The sequence below is a fragment of the Oxyura jamaicensis genome, chromosome 1 (genome assembly GCF_011077185.1).
Source record: "Oxyura jamaicensis isolate SHBP4307 breed ruddy duck chromosome 1, BPBGC_Ojam_1.0, whole genome shotgun sequence".
In the NCBI taxonomy this organism is placed as follows: domain Eukaryota; kingdom Metazoa; phylum Chordata; class Aves; order Anseriformes; family Anatidae; genus Oxyura; species Oxyura jamaicensis.
Window position 1 is genome coordinate 203,941,224 of NC_048893.1, and position 19,369 is coordinate 203,960,592.

Consider the following 19,369-nt stretch of genomic DNA (forward strand, 5'->3'; position numbering starts at 1 on the left):
CCCTGGAGCAAAGCCCTGGTGCTCCAGCGCCCTGCAAGGTGCAGCCCTGGGCTTGTGAGAAGAGGGACTGGGGGGGTTGTGGGGTTTTGGGGGTGATGTGGGCTGCACCGCTAGCAGTGCTCTGCCCGCCCACGTATACCTGTGTGCATGCATCCACACCCACACACGCAGCCCCCCGGGAATGGCTCTGCCCACCCCAGGCAGGAGGCAGAAGCCCGGAGACGCACGCCGCAGGATTTATTCCCACTTTGATTTCTGTACCCAGGTCCGTGGGCACGGTGCATCGAGCACCAGCAGGGACAGGGGCTCACCCCAGCCAGGACCCCCAGGCTCAGCCCCCTGGCATGGGGGGGGGGGGAGGGGGGGCTCCCAACACCTCCCCAGCACTTCTGGAGCCCCCAGTCTGTCCCCAGTGTCCCTGCTGTGCCTGCTCTGGAGCCCTCGGCCGTGCCAGGGATGAGCCACCCGCGGGACACCCGGGGTGGTGTGTGCGGTGGTGCCATCAGGCAGCTTTGCCAATGACCAGCACGCTCATGAGGACGACCATGATGAAGAAGACCCACATGAAGAAGCGATCCATCACCTTGGCCACCTTCTTCCACTCCCCGGCGCGGCGCTGGGCGGCTCGGTGGCGTCGGAAGCAGCCGGCGATGTAGCCCACGCTGCTCAGCAGGACGTGGTGGTGGCAGAGGCAGTGGCTGCGGGGACACGGCCCCGGCTGGGCGCCCACCCCAGGGTGCTCCTGCGGCCCCGTTCCACCCGTGCCCGCCCGCCGAGGGCTGCTGCAGCTCTCGCCCACCTCGCAGACGCAGAGGACCCGGGCCAGGTGGTGCAGGATGAGGCGCCGTGCCCACGGCGGCACCGGCCTGGCCCCAGGCCCACAGTGGTGGACGTTCATGATGAAGATGGTCAGCGCGGTGGAAGCGGCGATCATGGTCATGGTGGCGATGTAGTACTTCCCTGCAAGGTGGGGGCTGGCGCTGAGGGCAGGGGCAGGGACCCCCCCTCGCCACGAGGGCCCCGTCCCCAGCACCCCCCAGCCCCTCGAGGGCTCACCGATGAGCGGCACGCTCTCCGACGGCGGCATGCTCTCCGCCACCAGCAGCTGGAAGACGGTGAGGGCCAGCAGCACCGTCACCCCCAGCGAGACCTTCTCCCCCGAGTCGGCCGGGAGGTAGAAGCCCAGGGGCGCCAGGAAGGAGATCATGACGCAGGGCAGGAGCAGGTTGAAGATGTAGAAGGAGGCTCGCCGCTTGAGCAGCAGTGTGTAGGTGACGTCGGGGTAGGGCTCCGAGCAGCACCCGTAGGTGACGACGTTCCTTGTGGCCGGCATGCCCAGCACCTCCCACTCCACGTTCTCCACGAAGTCCGTCAGGTCGCCCGCGTCCAGCCGGTTGCGGAGGTCGATCTGGTTCCCGTTGTAGGTCCAGGAGCCGAAGGTGAGGCGGCACTGCTGCCCGTCGAAGGGGAAGTAGGAGACGTCCACCTTGCAGGAGCTCTTGGTGATGGCGGGCGAGTCCCACATGATGTGCCCGTCGGAGCGCAGCACCACGTTGGTCTCCATCGAGCCGCCGAACCGGTCGTCGGCACTGGGGCAGGGGCAGCCGTGGGGCAGCTGCCGTGGCACTGAGCCCCAGTGGGCATGGGGCTGGGGGCTGGGGCTGGTGCGGGACCCCTGCACTGCACCCCCCCAGCATCCCCCTGCCCTCCTGGGGTGGCATTGTCCCTTGGGGCGGTCCCACTCCTGCTGATGGCCCCTCAGTCCCCCCAGCCCAGTAAGGATGGCAGCCTCACCCCCACTGGGACCCCTTCCTCCAGCCCCGGGTTTGCACTGCCCCCCTGCAGCCCCCCCGGGTCGGGGAGCAGCAGGGGCGAGCGCGACCCACTTGTTGTAGAGGACGATGTCCGGCCTCCAGACGTAGCTGCTGGGGATGCGGATGCTGTCGATGCCGCCGTAGGCGTCCTTGTCCCAGGTGAGGTGGGCGTCCAGCCAGGCCTGGCGGACCCACAGGTAGGAGGTGAGGACCTGGTTCCTCTCGTCCTGCGAGGGCAGAGGGTGGGCGCGGGCACCGGCCCCAGCACCGTGTCCGCAAGGGCTTTGAGGGGCTGAGATGGGTTCCAGGGGGTTGTGCTGAGGTTGTAGGGTTTGAGCTGGTTCTGGGGGGATCTGAACTGGTTTCAAGAGGTTTGAGCTGATTTTGGGAGCTGCTGGACTGGCTTTGAGGGGTCTGGACTGATTTGGGGTGGCTGGGATGGTTTTGAGAGGTCTGAGCTGTTTCCCAGCCGTCTGAGCTGATTTGGGGGCATCTGGAGCACTTTGAGGGATCTGAGCTGGCTTCACGAGGTCTGAGCTGATTTTGGGGCAGCAGGGCTGGCTTTGTGGGGGCTGAGCATCATCCTGGGGGTCAGGCAGGACCCTCCGGCAGAGCAGAGCCCAGGCACGTGGTGCCAGGAGCCTGATGGGGACAGATGCACGCCGGTGCCGGCCGGGTGCCGGTGCTCACCATGTCGATGATCTGGGACAGGGTGACCTGCAGGGTGACGTTGAGCGCCCGGTCCGTGTCCTCCGCGGGGCGCAGGGCGCTGGAGTAGTTGGCGAAGAGGTCGTGGAGCAGCTTGTGGGCGAGCCTGCCCTGTGCGCCCCCGCAGCCTGCGGGACCCGACACGGGGTGGAGGGGAGTGACGGTGAGGACAGGGACACCGACCCCCTCCCCACAGCCGGGACCCCACCAGATCCTGCCTGGCGCTGCTGCTGGGACCCCCGTGCCCCCCGGTCCAGTCCCCACCTTTGCCTTCCCTCGCCACCCTCCAGGGATGCCCAAGCTGAGCCGAGGCCCCTGCCTGAGACAGCCCCGTGCACTGGCCCCTCCCTTCCCCATCCCATATTTCTGGCAGTCCAACCCCAAAATCTATTTGTTATTTCATCGAAATAGAATCACAGAATCATTGAAATAGAATCACAGAATCACAGAATTTCTGAATCTCCCCAGCTGGAAGGGACCCACAAGGGTCGGATCCGGCTCCTGTCTCCACACAGGAGCACCCAAAAATCAGACCCTATGCCTGAGCATTGCTCACTTAGAATCACGGAATCGTGGAATATCCCGGGTTGGAAGGGACCCGTAAGGATCGAGTCCAGCTGGGTGCCGTGCCCATGTCCCTGGGCAGCCCGTCCCAGTGCCCGACCACCTCTGGGTGCAGAACCTTCCCTAACCCCCACCCTGACCCCCCAGTCCCAGCTCCATGCCGTTGAACACATCCTTTGATTTGTCAGGTATTTCTGTTATTTCCGTGATTCCCATTATTTCTATTATTTCTGTTCCTGGTTCCACCAAAGCCAGGAGGAGCTCTGGCTCCTGGGGGAGGAAGCACCCCAGCACAGGGGTGGGGAGAAGGGGTCTGTCCCCCCCCCCCCAGCCCCTCTTTGGGGACATTTCTTAGCTAATGAGAGCCCCCAGGGCAGGGCAGCGGCCGGCGCCCATCCTGTCTTTGCTGAGAGCTGGATGAGCTGGATTGCGTTTCACGGGCTGCAGGCACCGGGCGAGATGCGCTTACAGAGCCGGGCACCGCCGCCGCCAGCAGTGCTGGAGCCCACGGTGAGTCCCCGCTCCCCAGAGCCCCCGGGGCCGGGACCAGGCAGCGGGGGCCCAGGGCAGACCCTGCCCGCCGGCTGCAGCTCACAGGGGGGTTGCTCCGCTCACCCAGTTTATCGAACCAGGACCCTGCTGGTCCCAGTTCAGGCTGGCAGGTGCCGGCCCCAGCACCAGCACCCTCCCCAGGCGCTTACCTGGGGCCAGGATGGTGCTGGCCAGGCCGAGCACCAGCAGCCACCCGGGCAGGCGAGCGCCCGGCTCCATCCTCGTGCTCCTGGGGCCGTCAGGTGCCGGGTGCTGGGGACATCGCGGGTGTCACCTGCTGTGTGCGGGATGTGCCCGCCAGCCCCTCCTCAGGCAGCATCTCCCAGGGCTGGGGAGGGTTTTGGTGCAGCCTTTAAGGGCTCGGCGCTGGCTGACGTCAGGGCTGGGGACGTTGCTGCCCCGACGCGGGCACGTGAGAAAGGCACACGGCCAAAACCGACGGGCGAGAGATGCCCTGAAGGGCTTTGTACGGGGAAAAAGGTGCGAAAAGCCTGAACCAGGCACAGCCTCAGCTCCAGGGAGGCCAGCGATGGCCTCCAGAGATGGAGGAGGAGGAGGAGAAGAAGGAGGAGGAGGAAGGTTGAACTGCACCTGGCTGGGTCCCCTGGAGACCACAAAGGGTGGTGATGGAGCCGATGGAGGCAGCGGTGGGTGGGTGCGGACCCTGCGGGTGGAACCACCTCGGGGAAGTCTGTGCCAGCGTTTGGGCACCCTCATGGCAAAGAAATTCTTCCCAATGTCCGTTCTGACCCCCCCGGTGCGGCTTTGTGCCATTGCTGCCCGTTCTGCCACCAGTTACAGGGGAGCAGAGACGGCACCTCCCTCCGTGCTTCCCCTGCTCAGGGAGCTGCAGAGACCTGCGGCTGCCTCTTGGTCCCGTCCTCCGCATGGGACAAACCGAAGTGCTGGGGGACTTCGGCTACAGGAGGCAAAGCAGCGAGCGGCAGCGGGGTGCCTGTGTCCCTCATCCCCTGTGTCCCTCATCCCCTGCCGCTCCCTTGGCACCCCCTTGGCACCCTTCCTATGCTAATCCCCGGCAGCAGATGCCAAGCAGAGCGCGATCGGTTTTAAGGCTGGAGGTTTTGTTTCCAGGCGGTGAATTATTCAGTCCCACGCTGCTCCCCGGGGCCCGCCGCGAGCGCCAGGGCAGCAGCTGGGCTTGCAGAGAGGCAATTACCGTAATGGAAGGAGGCGAAGGCGGCGCGACCCGGCCTCCCGCGTGCCCGCGGCCTCGCGGCGGGTGTCACCTTTACGCAGGGCGAAGCCACCGCGGCGCTGGCCCTGAGCGTGGCAGTGACCGCCCAGCCTGAGAGCGGGGCCCTGGACACCCGTGGCCGGGACAAGGGACTTGGGGCACCCATTTCCAGCCCCAGCCCTGGGGGCTGCTGCCCCCGGCATGGGGCAACGGGGGGTGACCAGCCATCCTTTGGGCCCTTGTTGAAGCCGTTCCAGCTTCCGTACAGCATGGAAAAAGACGTCCTTCTGCTTGCCCTGAGCTGCACTCCACAGGTCCCTGAAAGGTGGCGGTTGGTCTGTTCTCCCACGTGCCTGGTGACAGGATGAGGGGGAATGGGCTAAAGTTGCGCCAGGGGAGGTTTAGGTTGGATATTGGGAAGAACTTCTTTACTGAACGGGTTGTGAGGCACTGGAATAGGCTGCCCAGGGAAGGGGTTGAGTCCCCATCCCTGGAGGTCTTTACAAGACGTTTAGATGTAGAGCTCAGGGATATGTTTTAGTGGAGGGCTTGGCGTTAGGTCGGAGGTTGGACTTGGTGATCTTGGAGGTCTCTTCCAACCCAGACTATTCTGGGATCCTGTGATTCTGTACCTGGGTTTCTGCCTCAGCTCCCTCCACCAGTCCCAAGGGCTTTCCCTCAGTACCGCTCCTGGCCGCGCCGCGCTGACGGGCTGAGCACAGGCACTGCCGGTGTCGGGACCGCACCACCACAGCTTGGTTTGCTCCTGGTCCATCCCCTTCCTGACTGCAGGTGAGCACTGAACTTTTACTAAAAAAAATGATCCCCAAGTCCAAAAGTTCAGCCCGAGGTGGGGAGGGGCCTGCTCAGGGCCAGCGCTCGCACCCAGAGCTGCAGATGGCCGGGATCCCTGCAGATCACCTCGGCCGAACCTTCTCCATCGCCTTTCCGAGGACGGGGGCGAGGCTGCCCGGCTCCCCCTGCTCGGAGGCAGACAGATGAGCTCCAGCTCTCCGAGGCTCCGCAGGAAGCTCCCTGTGGTGTGGGAGCAGCCGCTGAACAGGGCAGCTCCCTCAGCTCTTATGGGAGCACCTGGTCAGGACCCGGTTTGAGCACTCCTCAGCCTCATCCAGCAGAGGCCCTTGTCCCAGACTTTCCCCCGGTCTCGGGGCGCTGGCGCTGCTGAGGAGCCCCCGTTCTGACTGGGATGAGGCCATCCAGCACCTCTTCCACGGCTGTTACCCTCACATCCCCATTCCATTGCACACCCACATTTCCCCTAGGCTAACTGCTGCTCATGATGTACTGGAAAAGTGTTTGCGCTGCTCTTCACATCCCCAAAAGATTCAGCTCCAAGGGGCTTTGCTGTTCCTCCTGCCAGCCCCGCACGCTCAGAGCCTCTCCAATCCTCCCAGGCCACCCACCCCTTCTTCCAGCCTTTATGTTTGCCCCGAGTGAGAAACAAAGCTGAGTTGTGGCAGTCACAGCTGTTTTTGCAGTGGAAAATCCCCCTAACCTTGCGTATTCAAAAGTGATGGTGCAGGCACGGCCGTGGCACAGGAGTGGGGAGGATGTGGAGCAGGGAGGGGGGAGGTCACCTGTCCCAAAAGCAGGAGGAGGTTTGAGAAAAACAGGAGGAGCAGTGCGAGATCAGTAAAAAAATCATGGGCCCTCTGGTCACGAGAGAACGGGAAAAAAAGGAAAAGGAGAAATGAACAGTTGGTCAAATAAAATCGCACACGGTACAGAACTGCGCCGAGTAGGCTGTGAACGTGTAGCACACGAGACCACAGGGGAGGAAATGGGAGAAATCAGGTGTTGGGTAACAGGGAATAGAAGGTTACGAACCTTTACTGTGCACTGCGGCTTGCAGGCTGCCCACCATGGCAATTGCCAATCAAACAGCTTCACAGAAGTTCCTGTCTGAGAAAATGGCTGAGATTTTTCTCACACTCGTTCCCCTCTCTCAGGATCCAGCCTTCCTAACGAGCCGGCACCTGCCCACTCAGGTGAGACAAACCAGGGGACACGTGCCTGTAGAACTGAAGTCTTAGTAAGAAGCAAAGAAAACGGTGGGAATACTATAAACATTTTATTTATTGTTTTCAAAAAGACAGGAAAATAATCTAGTTCATTTTATTTATAACTTTTAATAAAAACCTTTACATAATCCTCATGCATAAAGACCTTCAACGAGCCACTGCAAAGCAGCACCGAGCAGGCTCGAGGCCGCTGCCACCAGCGGCTGTGGCAGGAGGTGCTGCTGCAGTAACCCTGAAATCAGAGCAGACCAAGAGGCAGCTTTTTTCTTCCAAAAATAGTCGGTTTCTGAACACAGTAACAGCGAAGACTGTACACGCTAGAGCGAATTGACACTGCCAGCTGTTCACTCGCGGGATGTTCTTATGCGGATGGCGGCTCCACGCGATGCAACCCGGCTACGCAGCAAGCACAGAGACAACGGCAGGCTCCCGGCTACGCGTGTGGGTCGGAGGGGCTGCGTGGGCACCGCGCCCCTCGGGCAGCCCGGCTCCAGCATGCACCGCGCCGGTGCGCGTGGCAGAGTGCGGTGGTGCTCGTCTGCACGGGCACCCGCCTCACGCGTGGCTATGAAGAGGCAGCCCGGAGCTCCTGGGCTGCTTGCTCCGTGGGCACGCGTGACCGACCTTTTGGCATAACTTGTGCAGAATTCGCCCCTTGCGACCAGAAGCGCCTGGCCTGGAGTCCTGAAGCACGGCGGGTTTGGGGACAAGCTCCTGTGTTTTACTGCATGGTGACAACACACTGCGTGTGGGGCCCAGATGTCTGTCTTCAGAGGCGTGGACAGCGCAGAGCACACCGTAAGGCACACACAGAGGTGTCAGCTCCCCACTGAGGCAGGGAAGCAGCTTTCTTGGGTTTTGGAGATGGAGGATGGAGAAATGAGAAACACCATGCTTGCAGGTCTCCAACTTAGCGAGAGAACGCAGGCAAAGACAAGTCTTCGGAAGTTAGTTCCTTCTCCCACCCCCCACCCACAGAGCAAACGTTAAACATAAAGCCCCAGTTAAAGCTTATCCTTGGTCAGTTCAGGTACCGAAGGCTCGGCAGTCACAGGCGCGGCCCCGCCGAAGGGGGCACACCCAAGGCGAACTGTCCCAGAACTTGCTTCACCATCCTCTGTGCCGCAACCAAGGAGTAAAACGGATCTGCCAGGAGATGGAGCCCCCTCTGTACCCCCTCCACAGGCACAATCTCACCTGTAGTCAGATTCTACAAGAGGCATTTTATTAATTCTTGGAAAGTGTCACGGAGCTGAGGGTGCCAGCCAGCAAGGCCCAAGTGGGTCTCGCCGGTCCCCCAGGTTACAAAAATTCCTGCCATAGCCCATGTTCTAAAGCCACTCGATACCTCGATGGAAAAACCGGTGTGGCTGGAGGTTGCTGCCAAGGGAATGGTTACCCTTAGAGCAGGGAAAGGGTGAAGAAATGGTAAAAACCTGTCTGTCCTTGAAGAGATTTGTCCTCACTGAGTCACCACCGTCAGCTCCCGTAAGTAAGACTGGGTGAGACCGCGCAGCTCCTCCAGGGCATAGTCCTCTGGCATCGGCAGCCGTCCGATGTGGGGAGCAAGCAGGCGAAGGGGGACGCGCTGCACGGCTGGGGTGGAGTCGGAGATGGGCTCTGGGGTGTGCTGCAGGCTGAGGACCACCCTGAGCAGGTTAGCAATGCGCTTGGCCATGTCTGGAAAGAGCAGGAAGGTCAGCATTTATGCACAGCCTACACCAGGCTGCACAATGGGAACTAGCACGAGAGCACCTGTGAGCTTACACCTTGTTGAAGAATGCACTGAACTACAACTCAAGAGACAATTCTTGAGCAAAGGCATTTGGCTGGGTTGGTAAACCTATGCCCTGCTACGACTTCGTCTTTTCTCAGCTCCAGCAGTGAATCTCATCCCCAGACTCCCTCCCTGAGCATAATCAACATTTGGCCTCATTCTTCAGAGCAGCTGTCTTTCTGCAGGTAAGCTCACGTTTTATTTGGCACTGGAACACTAAGTAAGGACAAGACACTTCACGGTTTAACCAGAGACAGCTTCAGGAGACCAGGCACCGGAAGCCTAATTAGCCAGGTAACAAAAACTGCCTGAAACAAAGACAGTTTGTTACCAAGAAACAGTAGCTGCAGGTACGGGCAGCGTTAGGGCAAAACACAGCTCACTTCACCAGCTACAGGCTTCCTTTTCTGCACAGGCAAAGAAACGGACACCGGCAGCCTGGGCGACAGCCAGTGCTAGCTGGATCAGGTTTTAAACTGGCCCTCGTTTTAGAAGTGGCTTTCCCAGCAGGGTGCTCGATATTGGTGGTACCGTACCTGACTGAGCCAGTCGGTCCTTCGCGTTGTGGCACTGTATCTGCTCTATCCTGTTGCACAGCGACGTCACTTTGGTATGCAAACGCTCCAGCTCGTATGTGGAGCAATCCAGCTGAAAGCACACGTAAGAAGACAGTCAGCCTCAGTGCAAAGCCTGTGACAAGAATCACTGCCTGAGCTCATTCCAAGCTGAATCTGACAGAAGACATGTTACAGCCTGTTTGAACTCAACGCCTTCAGCAGGGAAACAAGAAGTCTGAATTAAATGGGACACGGAGTCCCCATTAATTAGCTAACTGCTAGCTTTGTTCCTCCTCTTGCCTTATCTCACTGCCATGCCACGTAACAGCACGGTTTCAGGGCAGAGACCACATTACCCACCACATTACCCACCATCTCTCTGTTTTCAGAGATGCATGAAATTGTCTGCTAGTGTCTGTAACAGAAACGCTAAGTTAGCGATGAGCAGTGAGTAAAAGGCTTCTCTAAAAACAAGACCCTGTACGAGCTTCCGAACAGTAGGAAAGAGAACGACCACTTCAGTTTGTTACCTGCTGCATCCGATCAACCATCTCGATAACACGAATGTAATCTAGGTAGACCAGCCCTGCCACCTCCCAGTTCTGGATGAGCACGCTGCGTTCGGGAGGGGACAGGTCTTCCAGGAATCCTTTTAGGTACTTGTAGTTTTCATTAATAATAGCATCTAAAGAGAGCAAACGTAAGTAACTGAGCAGTGGGGTTTCTTCCCAAGTCAGCGACATTGATTATTAAAGAAGACAGCTGTCTGCTGCACCCTGACAGTTTCCCAATTCCTTGACTATCAGCCGTGACCACAAGCGTTCACCTGATTTATGACCTACAAGAGACAAGCCTAAGGCCACTTCCTAGAACAGGGACACCCAGAGGATCAGCACTCCAGGAATGCTACCCCTGCCCTTGTTCCCCAGGCGCCTCTGGCACAGGAAGGTGAGTGTGCAGGAGGTTAAGCATTACTCTTCTCACATGTTTGCAGTGACGAATCATCTCATCGTGCCAGGTACCAAATGAGAGCTATTTTGGAACAGCCAGCCACTCTGTACTGCCCCCCTTGCTAGGAGCAGTCCTACTGCCTCACATGACCAAAAACCCAACGACTCTCGTTCCCGTTCTACTCGCGTACCGTTCAGAATGGAACAAACCAGGAACAGACTCACCTGAGGCTAAGTGCCTGACAACAAGCTTGTGACACTGGTTCCAGTGCCCAGCCTTGAACAGGAAGAGGGCTTCTTTATGCCTGTCACCCTCCATCCTTGCTCGGATAGCCTTTGCTTCATGGATCCACTCGGCAGGGACGCAGAGCCTTTTGGTCAGGAAGCTCTCCTTGGCCCACGATTCGGGTGTCTCGGACAGGACGCAGTGCCGATTTAAGAGTTCGCGCACTGCCTTTTCACGGATGCTGGTGGGAAGAGAGAACAGGCCGTCATTCCAACACGCAATCCTTTGTGTCCCACCATCAGAAGACGCGCCTCAGCACAAGTAACTGACGACTGGAAGAAGCAGCAGTGGCTACAGCAGAGGCACAGGCATTACAGGTGCTGAGCCAGCCTCGCCAGGTCTTCGGTCTTACTTTAGATACTAAGAGAAGTTCTGCAACCAGCTGCGTTACTTCAATGCACGTTAAACGCTAAGAGGTCATCACTAGTGCTCCGCAACATCGCAAACGTTGTAGCTTAAGACTCCTTTAATCTGATTCATGACCCTAAAAGTGATTTAGGAGCTTTACTTGAAGTTATGGCTGGGAAAAAAATCATCTGATGCAATGTACCGTGCATGTAACTGCCGTGTAACCTGCAATGTAACTGCAACTGTAGACATTAACAGCAAGAGGCACCCTTCCCCAAACGAGGCTATTATTTACGAGTTTCAGACAATTTTTCATTCACTACATATTTCACAGTGGAAGCAGAACATGTATTTCTGTGATTCACAAGGTTTCCCTTCAAACCACGCTTGTTTCTGTTCAGCTCCAATTAGAACAGATGCAACATTTTGCATTCCTCATGTTTTCAGGCCAAGTTCCGAATGCAGGAAGCTTCCTGGGCCAGAGAAGATAAGCAAATCTCACTCATTTTGATATCCTGATCCGTTTCTAGGGAACAGTTCAGGAGTTACAGTTGTTAGAGTACAACGCTATTTAGCATCTAACAAGACACGTAAGGAAGCAGAATTATGCACACCACCGTGTAACCTGACACACTTTTTACAGCTGGCATTGAGTTCTCCAGCTGGCAGCTCCAACATCATGAGAGAAGCTATAGAAATTACGGTGTACGTGCCACATCTATAGAACAGAACAACTTACGTGTTTTTTTTTGGCATTGTAAATAATAAAGAGAAGCTTTTACTCACTGAGTATCAGGCTCGTGCAGCAGTATAAAGATGGCCCATTCCCAAAGGCCTTCGCTTTCAAGCTGGGCAGCATAGCTGGCATTGAGCACTCCCTGCCCCTGCTTGAAGAGGTGGCTGTAGTTCAGGGCTCTGAGCACCTCCCACAGGTGCCAGCTGAGCCGGTAGTCTACAGGGTCGGATGTTACGCTTCTTGGGTCCAGCAGGTGGTCAAGGTCATAGTGCCTGCAGAGAACAGTATTTGCAGCATGAACAGCCAGCTGCGTCCAAACAGAATCAGAAATACTGCTGCCATTTAGTTCCTCTCCTTCCCCCACCTCCAATTATTATGCAAGTTATGTGTGGGTTTATTATATTTTTTTAAAGATGGGAGCAACTGTTAAAATCCTTTTGCTCTTCGAGTCTGCATCCAGGCTGTCACCACCTTTTATTTTGTGCACGCTCCTCCTGCAGACTTCTCAATGCCTTCAAGTAAAGACAACTACGATGCAGGTAAGATTATTGCAGAAAGCACTTAAGAAAAGAAAAAAAGCAAGCATGTTCCTAAACTTGAGTTTAATCACCTATACCCCCAGCAGCGACAGCAGCAGCACGTTCTGTGATGCTGTACATTCAGGGCAGATTTGTGACTACTTTGAGTGGTTCAGTGAACTCTCGAGTTGATTTCACACCCCTAGTTTGGGAACCCATCAGCCACTGCCTTCACAAGATTTTTCTGAGTAGTTTTTGAACCGTTTCCCCACGTACCTGTCGCTGTAGAGCTTTAACAGATGGAAACAGACATCTCTCAGAGGTCTTCCTGCATTATCATCTTCTTCAATGACACAACCGGAACCTTCTAGGTAAGGAGGCAGGGGGCAGCAGGCGTATTTTTCAGACTCTGGTGTGTTCTAAACAAATAGGTTAAGGACAGGACGTTGAACACAACGCATTCTGAATTCCACAGAGCTCAGCAGACTGCTGAGCAGGCTTTCTGCTCCAGAGCAGAAGGTGCACTCTGGTCCATCCGCACCTAAAGCCTACACAGCAATTACACACTAACACAATGCTAAGAAGGAAAAACCAAGAGCTTTTGGAGGTTTAACTGCATCTCACACTGCGCTTTTAAAAGTCACTGTGTGGATGGACACTCAGTTCTCACACACACCACCCATCTTCCTCAACAGCTTTTAGAGCTGGAAAACCACATACGACTCGATCAAATGAACGATGGTGCATCTCTGCAAGACTTCTCTCCCTGAAGCAGAGCTCTGACAGCTACGTGGCACCACTGGACGCAGACAGTTGGCAAGAGCCATTTTACTGGGCACTGGGAGCCACCCCCACATGCTAACCTAGTAGCATTTTCTGAAGTTGAAGCCATGGTAAAACTGAAACTTGTTCTTTCCAGTGTACAGCGATAACAGCACGCAGCCACACGCTGCCTGTAGGACAGCTTCCACATCTGCTGCAGGAACAGCAAGTGGAACAGAGGGCAGGTGGCTTGGCCGTGACTATTTTAGCAGGCAGCCGTGTATTAATCACCTCACAGGGAAAACTGACTGGCTACACCTGTCCAAATGGCCTGCTGCTGCTGGTCACTACACACTGCTCTAATTTTGTCAAGCTGCCGAACACCTGGGAACCCTGAAAACAAGTGGGAGGTATGCCTGAAATAAGTCACTAACACAACAACCTCAAGAGCAGGTCCTAAGCTTCAGGACTGTGACTGCAGCTACCAACACATTCAGCCCCAGGGGTTTATTTCCACCGCACAGAGGGGAAAAGGGAGATCCTCATCAAAGAGGACTGCTGCAGAAACTCATCACCAAGAGGGGTGAAGGAACCTGATGCTGTGACAACTGAAGTAACAAATCTATACTCAGCACCTCAGCAGCAACACTTGACTGCTCACAGAAGTCTCCGTGTGGACCAGCCACTCAGCGGTACTGAGTGGAATCTCTCACCCAGGCCCGTTGACCTACCTGAAATGCTGACTCGTACATGGCAAGGGCCTGGGAAATAGAAGCTGTTGGAGGAAGCAGGTACCAGAGATGGACAGCCATGCAACGCTTCCAGTCCAGCTGCGAGCACACGTTGATGCTTATTCTCTCAGAGAGCTGCCAGACCTAAAGAAATAAATCACTAACTTAAGTCAAACTTATCACACAATGGTTGGTACGTACTAGACCAAAAGGGAGCAAAATGTATCAGTAACAGATCCCATTAGGAAAACAAAAAACCAGCAGGTCAACACCCTGTACTTCCCTGCTGCTCAGCACGTCCCAGGGCTGCCTATCACAGCCTGAACTTACTGCTGTCAGGAAGTGGAAGTCAAATTAAAACACAACAACAGCTTAGCAGAACTTACAGGTTTCCCTGCAAGCAGCGCAAAGATGCGCAGTCTCTCTTCCTGGATGAAGCAGTCTGCCTGCAGCCTGTGCCAGTCCACCAGCTGCATGGTGAGGAGGTCGCGGAGGGGCTGGCTGCCGGCTAGCTGGGAGAGGAGCAGAGCAAGCCGGTGGTCACCTGGAACAGGAGAGAACAGCACACCGCTGACACGTCTGTGCCACTGCTGCTTGTTTCTGAGTTGTGAAGCCCTTTGCTCAGCTTAGGGCTGCGCCATTATCTAGTTCCTTGTGAATTAAGGCACTCCATAAACACCTAATAACTTGGGAGGAAGACAAAGGAATAGGAAGGACAGACCTCCCAAACAAGGCCAAATGAAAAGATTTGAGATTTGAGCTGACGTAAGAGTCCAAGAAGGAACTAGCCATTAAGGTCTGAAAATACACGTTTTTTAAACAAACGTAAGTAGCTTAACAGAAGCTCAAAAATAAAGAACATTGAGAGAATACACCATGAAAAAAAGCAGTTCCAAATGCAATACAGCACCACTTGCCAACTCCAAGAGAACCAACAAGAGCCTCCATGAATCCAACCCAACCTGCGTGCAGGAATAGATAAGCCAGACTCTACCTTAACCAGCATCTCACAGGGAAAACTCAGCATTCAGGGTGACTAGTTACTCACTAGCAGCTCCCGAAATTTAAGTTTTCTTTATGCCTTCAACTCCCACTTCCTCCCTAAAAAAACCAAGACTCAAGCATCTTACCTGACTGCTGCGCCAGTCTGCAAGCCTCGCCAATTCTCCTCCCAGTAAGGAAGCTGAACACGGCCTCCACGTGGTTATCATGTCGGGACAAAGAGACCTCCTCATCTATTCGTCCCGCAGCAGTCTCTGACAGCCAGCGAGAGAAGGCTCTCCTGCGTTCCAGGGCTAGGTTGTATTCACTGGGTTCCTCCAGGTTGGCGTCCAGCTCCTTCAAGTTCCCCCAGATTGCTTCACATAAAGTCCACGTCAAGCACCAGTGCTTCACAACGGCTGTGAGTACAGAGTTAGCCAGTCATAAGGAGTGAAACCAGAAGAATATTTAGAAAAGTCACAATGTTTTTAGCATAACTTGTAAGTTATGACATCACACGTCAATGCAGGAAGTCAGCCACCCAAACGCAAACACACACGTTTAAGCTTTCAGAAAGAACGCGGAGGTACGGTTGGTTTTTATGTTTTATTGACATTCAGCTGCTCTGATTAACTTGAAATTAACCTGAACTGGACAGTTCTCCAGATTTATTGCCATCGCTGTGAAAAGAATTATTCAGCACTCACTTTCTGTCACAGCAGGGTCCTCAGATGCCTTTCTGACCCAGTCAGCATAGTCATGGATAACAGCAACTCCTGGATTGGGTGCCAGAAGAGGACACTGCTCATCCATATGGACAGTGCTGTGCTTCAGCTTTATCTCCAGCGGGATGAGATAAAACTGTTTGTCTCTGTCCATCTTCCTTTGTTTTAAGTTCACTTTCTCCACATGAACCTTGAAAGAAGATTCTGAGAGTCTGGAGAAGAAACACAGGCAGCAATGTTCTGAATTATTTTCCACGTGAGCAGTTGCATTACGCTGCTTGTCCTAATTTTAACATAATGACAACGTGACAAACCATCCAAAGTCAACAGCTATATACAGAGAACCTGGTTACACAGCCCAGGATTCAGAACCAGACTTTGGCAAATAAATCTCCCTGAACTGAGTTCGATGCAGTTAAGGGCATTAGCACAGCTCACCGCAACTCGGTGCGATTTGTGAGCACCTCGTTCTGTCAGCAAAGCAGATACAGAAGTCCTAAGTAGCAGAATGCTTCCTGGACATCAGTTTTGACCTTTACTTCTTTAAACCTTTATTGGATGACTGTGCTATTTGTATGTTAAAAAAATAACTACTCTTGTCACGATATCCCAGTTTTTTAATACAAATTTTTGTGAAGCAGCAACATAAAAGATCCCCCGGCCAACATGATCTTCCATCTTGCACCCATTCTATACATCAGGAAGAATATTGCACTAAATTTCAAGACGGTGCTGACTTAAAATCAGGACTATTTCATATTTCAATAGAGTACAGAAGAACCACCCTGAAGGAAACGACAACTTACAATTTTGGTGCAACCGGAGCAGGCAGGAATCCATATTCCACAGGCTCACATTGAGGATCTTCCATTTCACTTGATCTACTTAACTGATCTCCACTATTAACGAGCGTCCAGTTGGGTCCCCAGCCAACACGAAACGAGCGCCCCATGAAGAGCGCCATATCCATCAACAGCTTCCCCTTCCTGTGGGTGATGGACTTGTCCAGAGGTACTAGCCCCTGCTGTCTGCGGACACCCACTGTTTTCACCTGTACCTCCGGGACCGACAGAGGTACGGCGAACGCAGACGCTAGCGGAGAAGCTGCTGACCAAAGGGCAACGGAGGGGGAACTGCTTGAAGTCCTCAGTCCCTTGAAGTCCTGCACAGCAGCGCCAGGCGGTTGGAAAATGACATTGGTGAATTTTGATTGCAGCAGCCCACCAACTAGGAGGAAGAGGAGGGAAGAATATTTCAGTGAACGGGCGCTCACTTCTCAGCCGCACGTTTCTGGTATTTTACAGGTATTTCAGGACTTCGTAACCAGCCAGTGAAAATACTCACCACGACTCGTGATGGTAAAGCACTGCTAAGCACAGTTACTCGCAGTACTGAGAACCAGGAAACCCACTGCGCACAGCCTCGTTTGCGTCACCCAAACTGAAGTACGTGGCAGCACACCAAAACCAGTACATATGTGAGCCCCACCCCAAAATTTGGGATTTTCAAAGAAATCGCTAATTTAACCACTACTGTTATAGCGAGACCACGAGAACAGGAACATCTCAGAAAAAGCACACGTTGATTGCTACTAAAAGGAATAGGGCTGGGCCCATACCCACTGATGCATTTCAGGTCTGCCCATTCAATTCAGGGACTGGGTAAGGGCAGGGGTGACGTTTAAGAAAGCACTTCATTTTTTCCCCTCACTACCCAAATCTATTTTATCTGGCAATAAATTAGTTTTACTCAAGTCAAAAAAGCCTGTTATGCCTGCAGTGGTAACTGGCAGGCAGTTTTCCTGTCTTTATCTCAACCTGTGAGCTTTTTCCATTCAGTTTTCTCCCCTGTCCTGTTGAAGAACAGGAGTAAGAGAGAGCTGGGTGAGCGTCTTGCTGCTGGCCAAAGCCAGCCCACCATGGCACCCAACTGTTCTGCCAGGTATTCGGCCAGTGACAGGATTTTTCCTATTTATGTCAGAATTACGCTCGTTCTTCATGCAACACGTAGTTTCCCACAATACCTGAGCATCTTTTCTGTCCTTGTGCTTTTGAAATAGGGGGCCTCGGAGAACAGATCTCTTGAGAAGTATCCATTTTTGCAGGTTGCTTCCCAGGATAGTGATCCAGGATCAAATCTAGGTCATCTTCATCAGCAAGCAAGGAAGCTTTCATAATCTAAAAAGGTGAGAAGTCAAGCCTGCACGTTAGCAATCCTCCTATTAGCATCTCACCAGCACCTTTCCCAGGAAGGATAACTTCCACACGTTGCATACAACCAGTACGCGCAGGCCACGAGTGTTTTAAGTAAAAGCACACAGCTGAGGAGAAACGGAAGCAAGTTGCCAGTTGATGATAAACATTTACAAATGACCAGTTAAGCCACTGTCACAGTACTTGTTAGGATGGGCACGGGGACTTCTGATAATCATGTTTTCTTAGATCTTAGCTCTACTTCTATTTCAGCTTATGTGATAGTTGAGAAACCAAGGACTATTTCTTCCTTACAAATCAAAAAAACGGCAGAAGCCCCCAAAGCGTTCAAGGTGTTATCCTTTCATCCAAAACCAGAACCACCATAACAAAATAAAATAATAATAAAAATAAAATCACGAACAGCTACCCTTTTACCTTCTTTTCTCCAAACGAGGCTTGAGGCAATCCTAGCTAGTTAGTAGTTTATCACTTCCGAACTCTGAGATCTGAATTCTAGCCTTCAGACGCTTCGCATGTCGGCTTTCAATGTTTTGTATCTATAAACCTTTCCCCCAGCCACAGAAGTCTGGCGTGCAAGATGCAATCACGCTACAGATGCGGTGCACAGTTTATCACAAGTTGGTACATAACTAGCCTCGGGCGGGCAAACTGAGAAGTTACTGATGGACACTACAAAGCCCTCTCTGCTTTGGGGGGAGTACAAGACCCTCACCTGTAAGACGTGGGGGTTAATACCCAGTGTTGATGCAATATGGGTAGAAGCAGGCACTGCCTCCTGCTCTTCTGTCATGTTATCTTCCAGAACAGACTCCTGGGGAAGCTCCTGGGTGATATCTGCCATGTCGCTGTCCAGCTCCACAACCCTGCCCAGCTGCTCCACTTCTGGGGTCTGCGGACACATGCAGAGGCCACGTCAGACAAAAACAGATTTAAAAACAGATTTCATCAGTTTGCTGAGAAAGAGCATTTCATAGCTTCAACAATCACCTGCAAACGAAGCAGAGTACTCCCTTGCTTGTGCCAAATTAAGTTTAGGGAGGAATATACAACCTGTTCCCATTTTCCTCACAGCTGCTACAGTGAAAGTTAAAGCGAAGAAGTTTAAAGTGAAGAAGTCACAGTTTAGTTGTGGCCTTCTGAAATTTACCAATTTCTGCTATTCAGTGTAAGAAACTGCTCTTCAGCTTTCCCTTTTCACATGACCAAAAAACGGAATGGGGTTTGTGCATCCTGCCTTCCCTCCCTCCTCTCTCACAATGTTACATACAGAAGTTTTCTGGGCCCGAGTTTAACCTGGGACATTTTAGATGACTGAGCAGCCTGTTTAAAACAGTGACTCTCAGCATTAAGCTGCGGAAGCAGGGGTAGCTGACGAGGAACAGATGAGTTCTGTAACACTGCTTTGTTTCCCAACTGTGACATTGTACAATGTTGAGTTTATATTCCACCAAAAATCGTCACAGGTCTTAGATATACACAGCCTCCTTCATGATCTCGCAACACTGGGGCATGGAGGGCGTATGTGTGCGCGTATATTTGTTTTAAACCAGGACAGAATTGTACTGGACTGGAAAGTTGTGAATTGTGAGAGTTGTGGGTTTTTTTCTAAGGGTATCCTGCTGTTCAGCAGCAGATCAGAAGTTAAACAGTTTTCTTCCAATCTGCAGCTAAGTTTCTCTTGTCTGGGCCTAGCCCAGGGCAGGAGGAAGACTTCATGCTGTGATTTTACCAAAGGCAATTGCACGGCATCATCTTTGCGATGAGCCTGAGGTGACCTCTGTGCACCTTCACATGCTTAGGAGAAGCCAGCCTCAGAGGGCAGGCAGGCCAGAAGCCGTTCATCCCGCCCCGATGACGCGCAGACATCAGGAATGAACCTTGAGCACTGCCCTCAGCTCTAGCGGGAA

The 19,369-nt window shown here is 53.8% G+C and overlaps 2 protein-coding genes across 4 annotated transcripts in view; both read right to left on the reverse strand.

Moving 5' to 3' along the window:
* Window positions 1–229: 229 nt before the first annotated feature.
* CHRNA10 (cholinergic receptor nicotinic alpha 10 subunit) lies at window positions 230–3,989 on the reverse strand. Of its 2 annotated transcripts, none has more exons than XM_035315350.1 (5): window positions 3,788–3,989; window positions 2,505–2,650; window positions 1,887–1,996; window positions 1,057–1,589; window positions 230–960 (listed from the first exon to the last, which is right to left on the reverse strand). In XM_035315350.1, exons 1-5 carry the CDS (start codon window positions 3,855–3,857, stop codon window positions 503–505), a joined length of 1,317 nt encoding a protein of 438 aa, XP_035171241.1. In that variant the 5' UTR covers window positions 3,858–3,989; the 3' UTR covers window positions 230–502. The 2 variants fall into 2 exon arrangements, with proteins under 2 accessions (XP_035171241.1, XP_035171240.1); XM_035315349.1 differs by having other exon boundaries at window positions 1,887–2,041.
* A 3,146-nt stretch (window positions 3,990–7,135) lies between these two features.
* The window catches only part of NUP98 (nucleoporin 98 and 96 precursor), a 35,982-nt gene continuing 23,748 nt past the window's right edge, over window positions 7,136–19,369 (reverse strand). For both annotated transcript variants that reach the window (XM_035330826.1, XM_035330821.1), the window contains exons 21-33: window positions 18,175–18,351; window positions 17,270–17,423; window positions 16,053–16,473; window positions 15,229–15,458; window positions 14,671–14,940; window positions 13,927–14,084; window positions 13,541–13,684; window positions 12,324–12,466; window positions 11,580–11,801; window positions 10,385–10,626; window positions 9,740–9,894; window positions 9,189–9,300; window positions 7,136–8,555 (exon numbers count right to left, since the gene is read on the reverse strand). In XM_035330826.1, coding sequence (XP_035186717.1) covers window positions 8,338–8,555; window positions 9,189–9,300; window positions 9,740–9,894; window positions 10,385–10,626; window positions 11,580–11,801; window positions 12,324–12,466; window positions 13,541–13,684; window positions 13,927–14,084; window positions 14,671–14,940; window positions 15,229–15,458; window positions 16,053–16,473; window positions 17,270–17,423; window positions 18,175–18,351 — 2,646 coding nt within the window. In that variant the 3' untranslated portion in view covers window positions 7,136–8,337. The remainder of the gene's footprint in view (window positions 8,556–9,188; window positions 9,301–9,739; window positions 9,895–10,384; window positions 10,627–11,579; window positions 11,802–12,323; window positions 12,467–13,540; window positions 13,685–13,926; window positions 14,085–14,670; window positions 14,941–15,228; window positions 15,459–16,052; window positions 16,474–17,269; window positions 17,424–18,174; window positions 18,352–19,369) is intronic.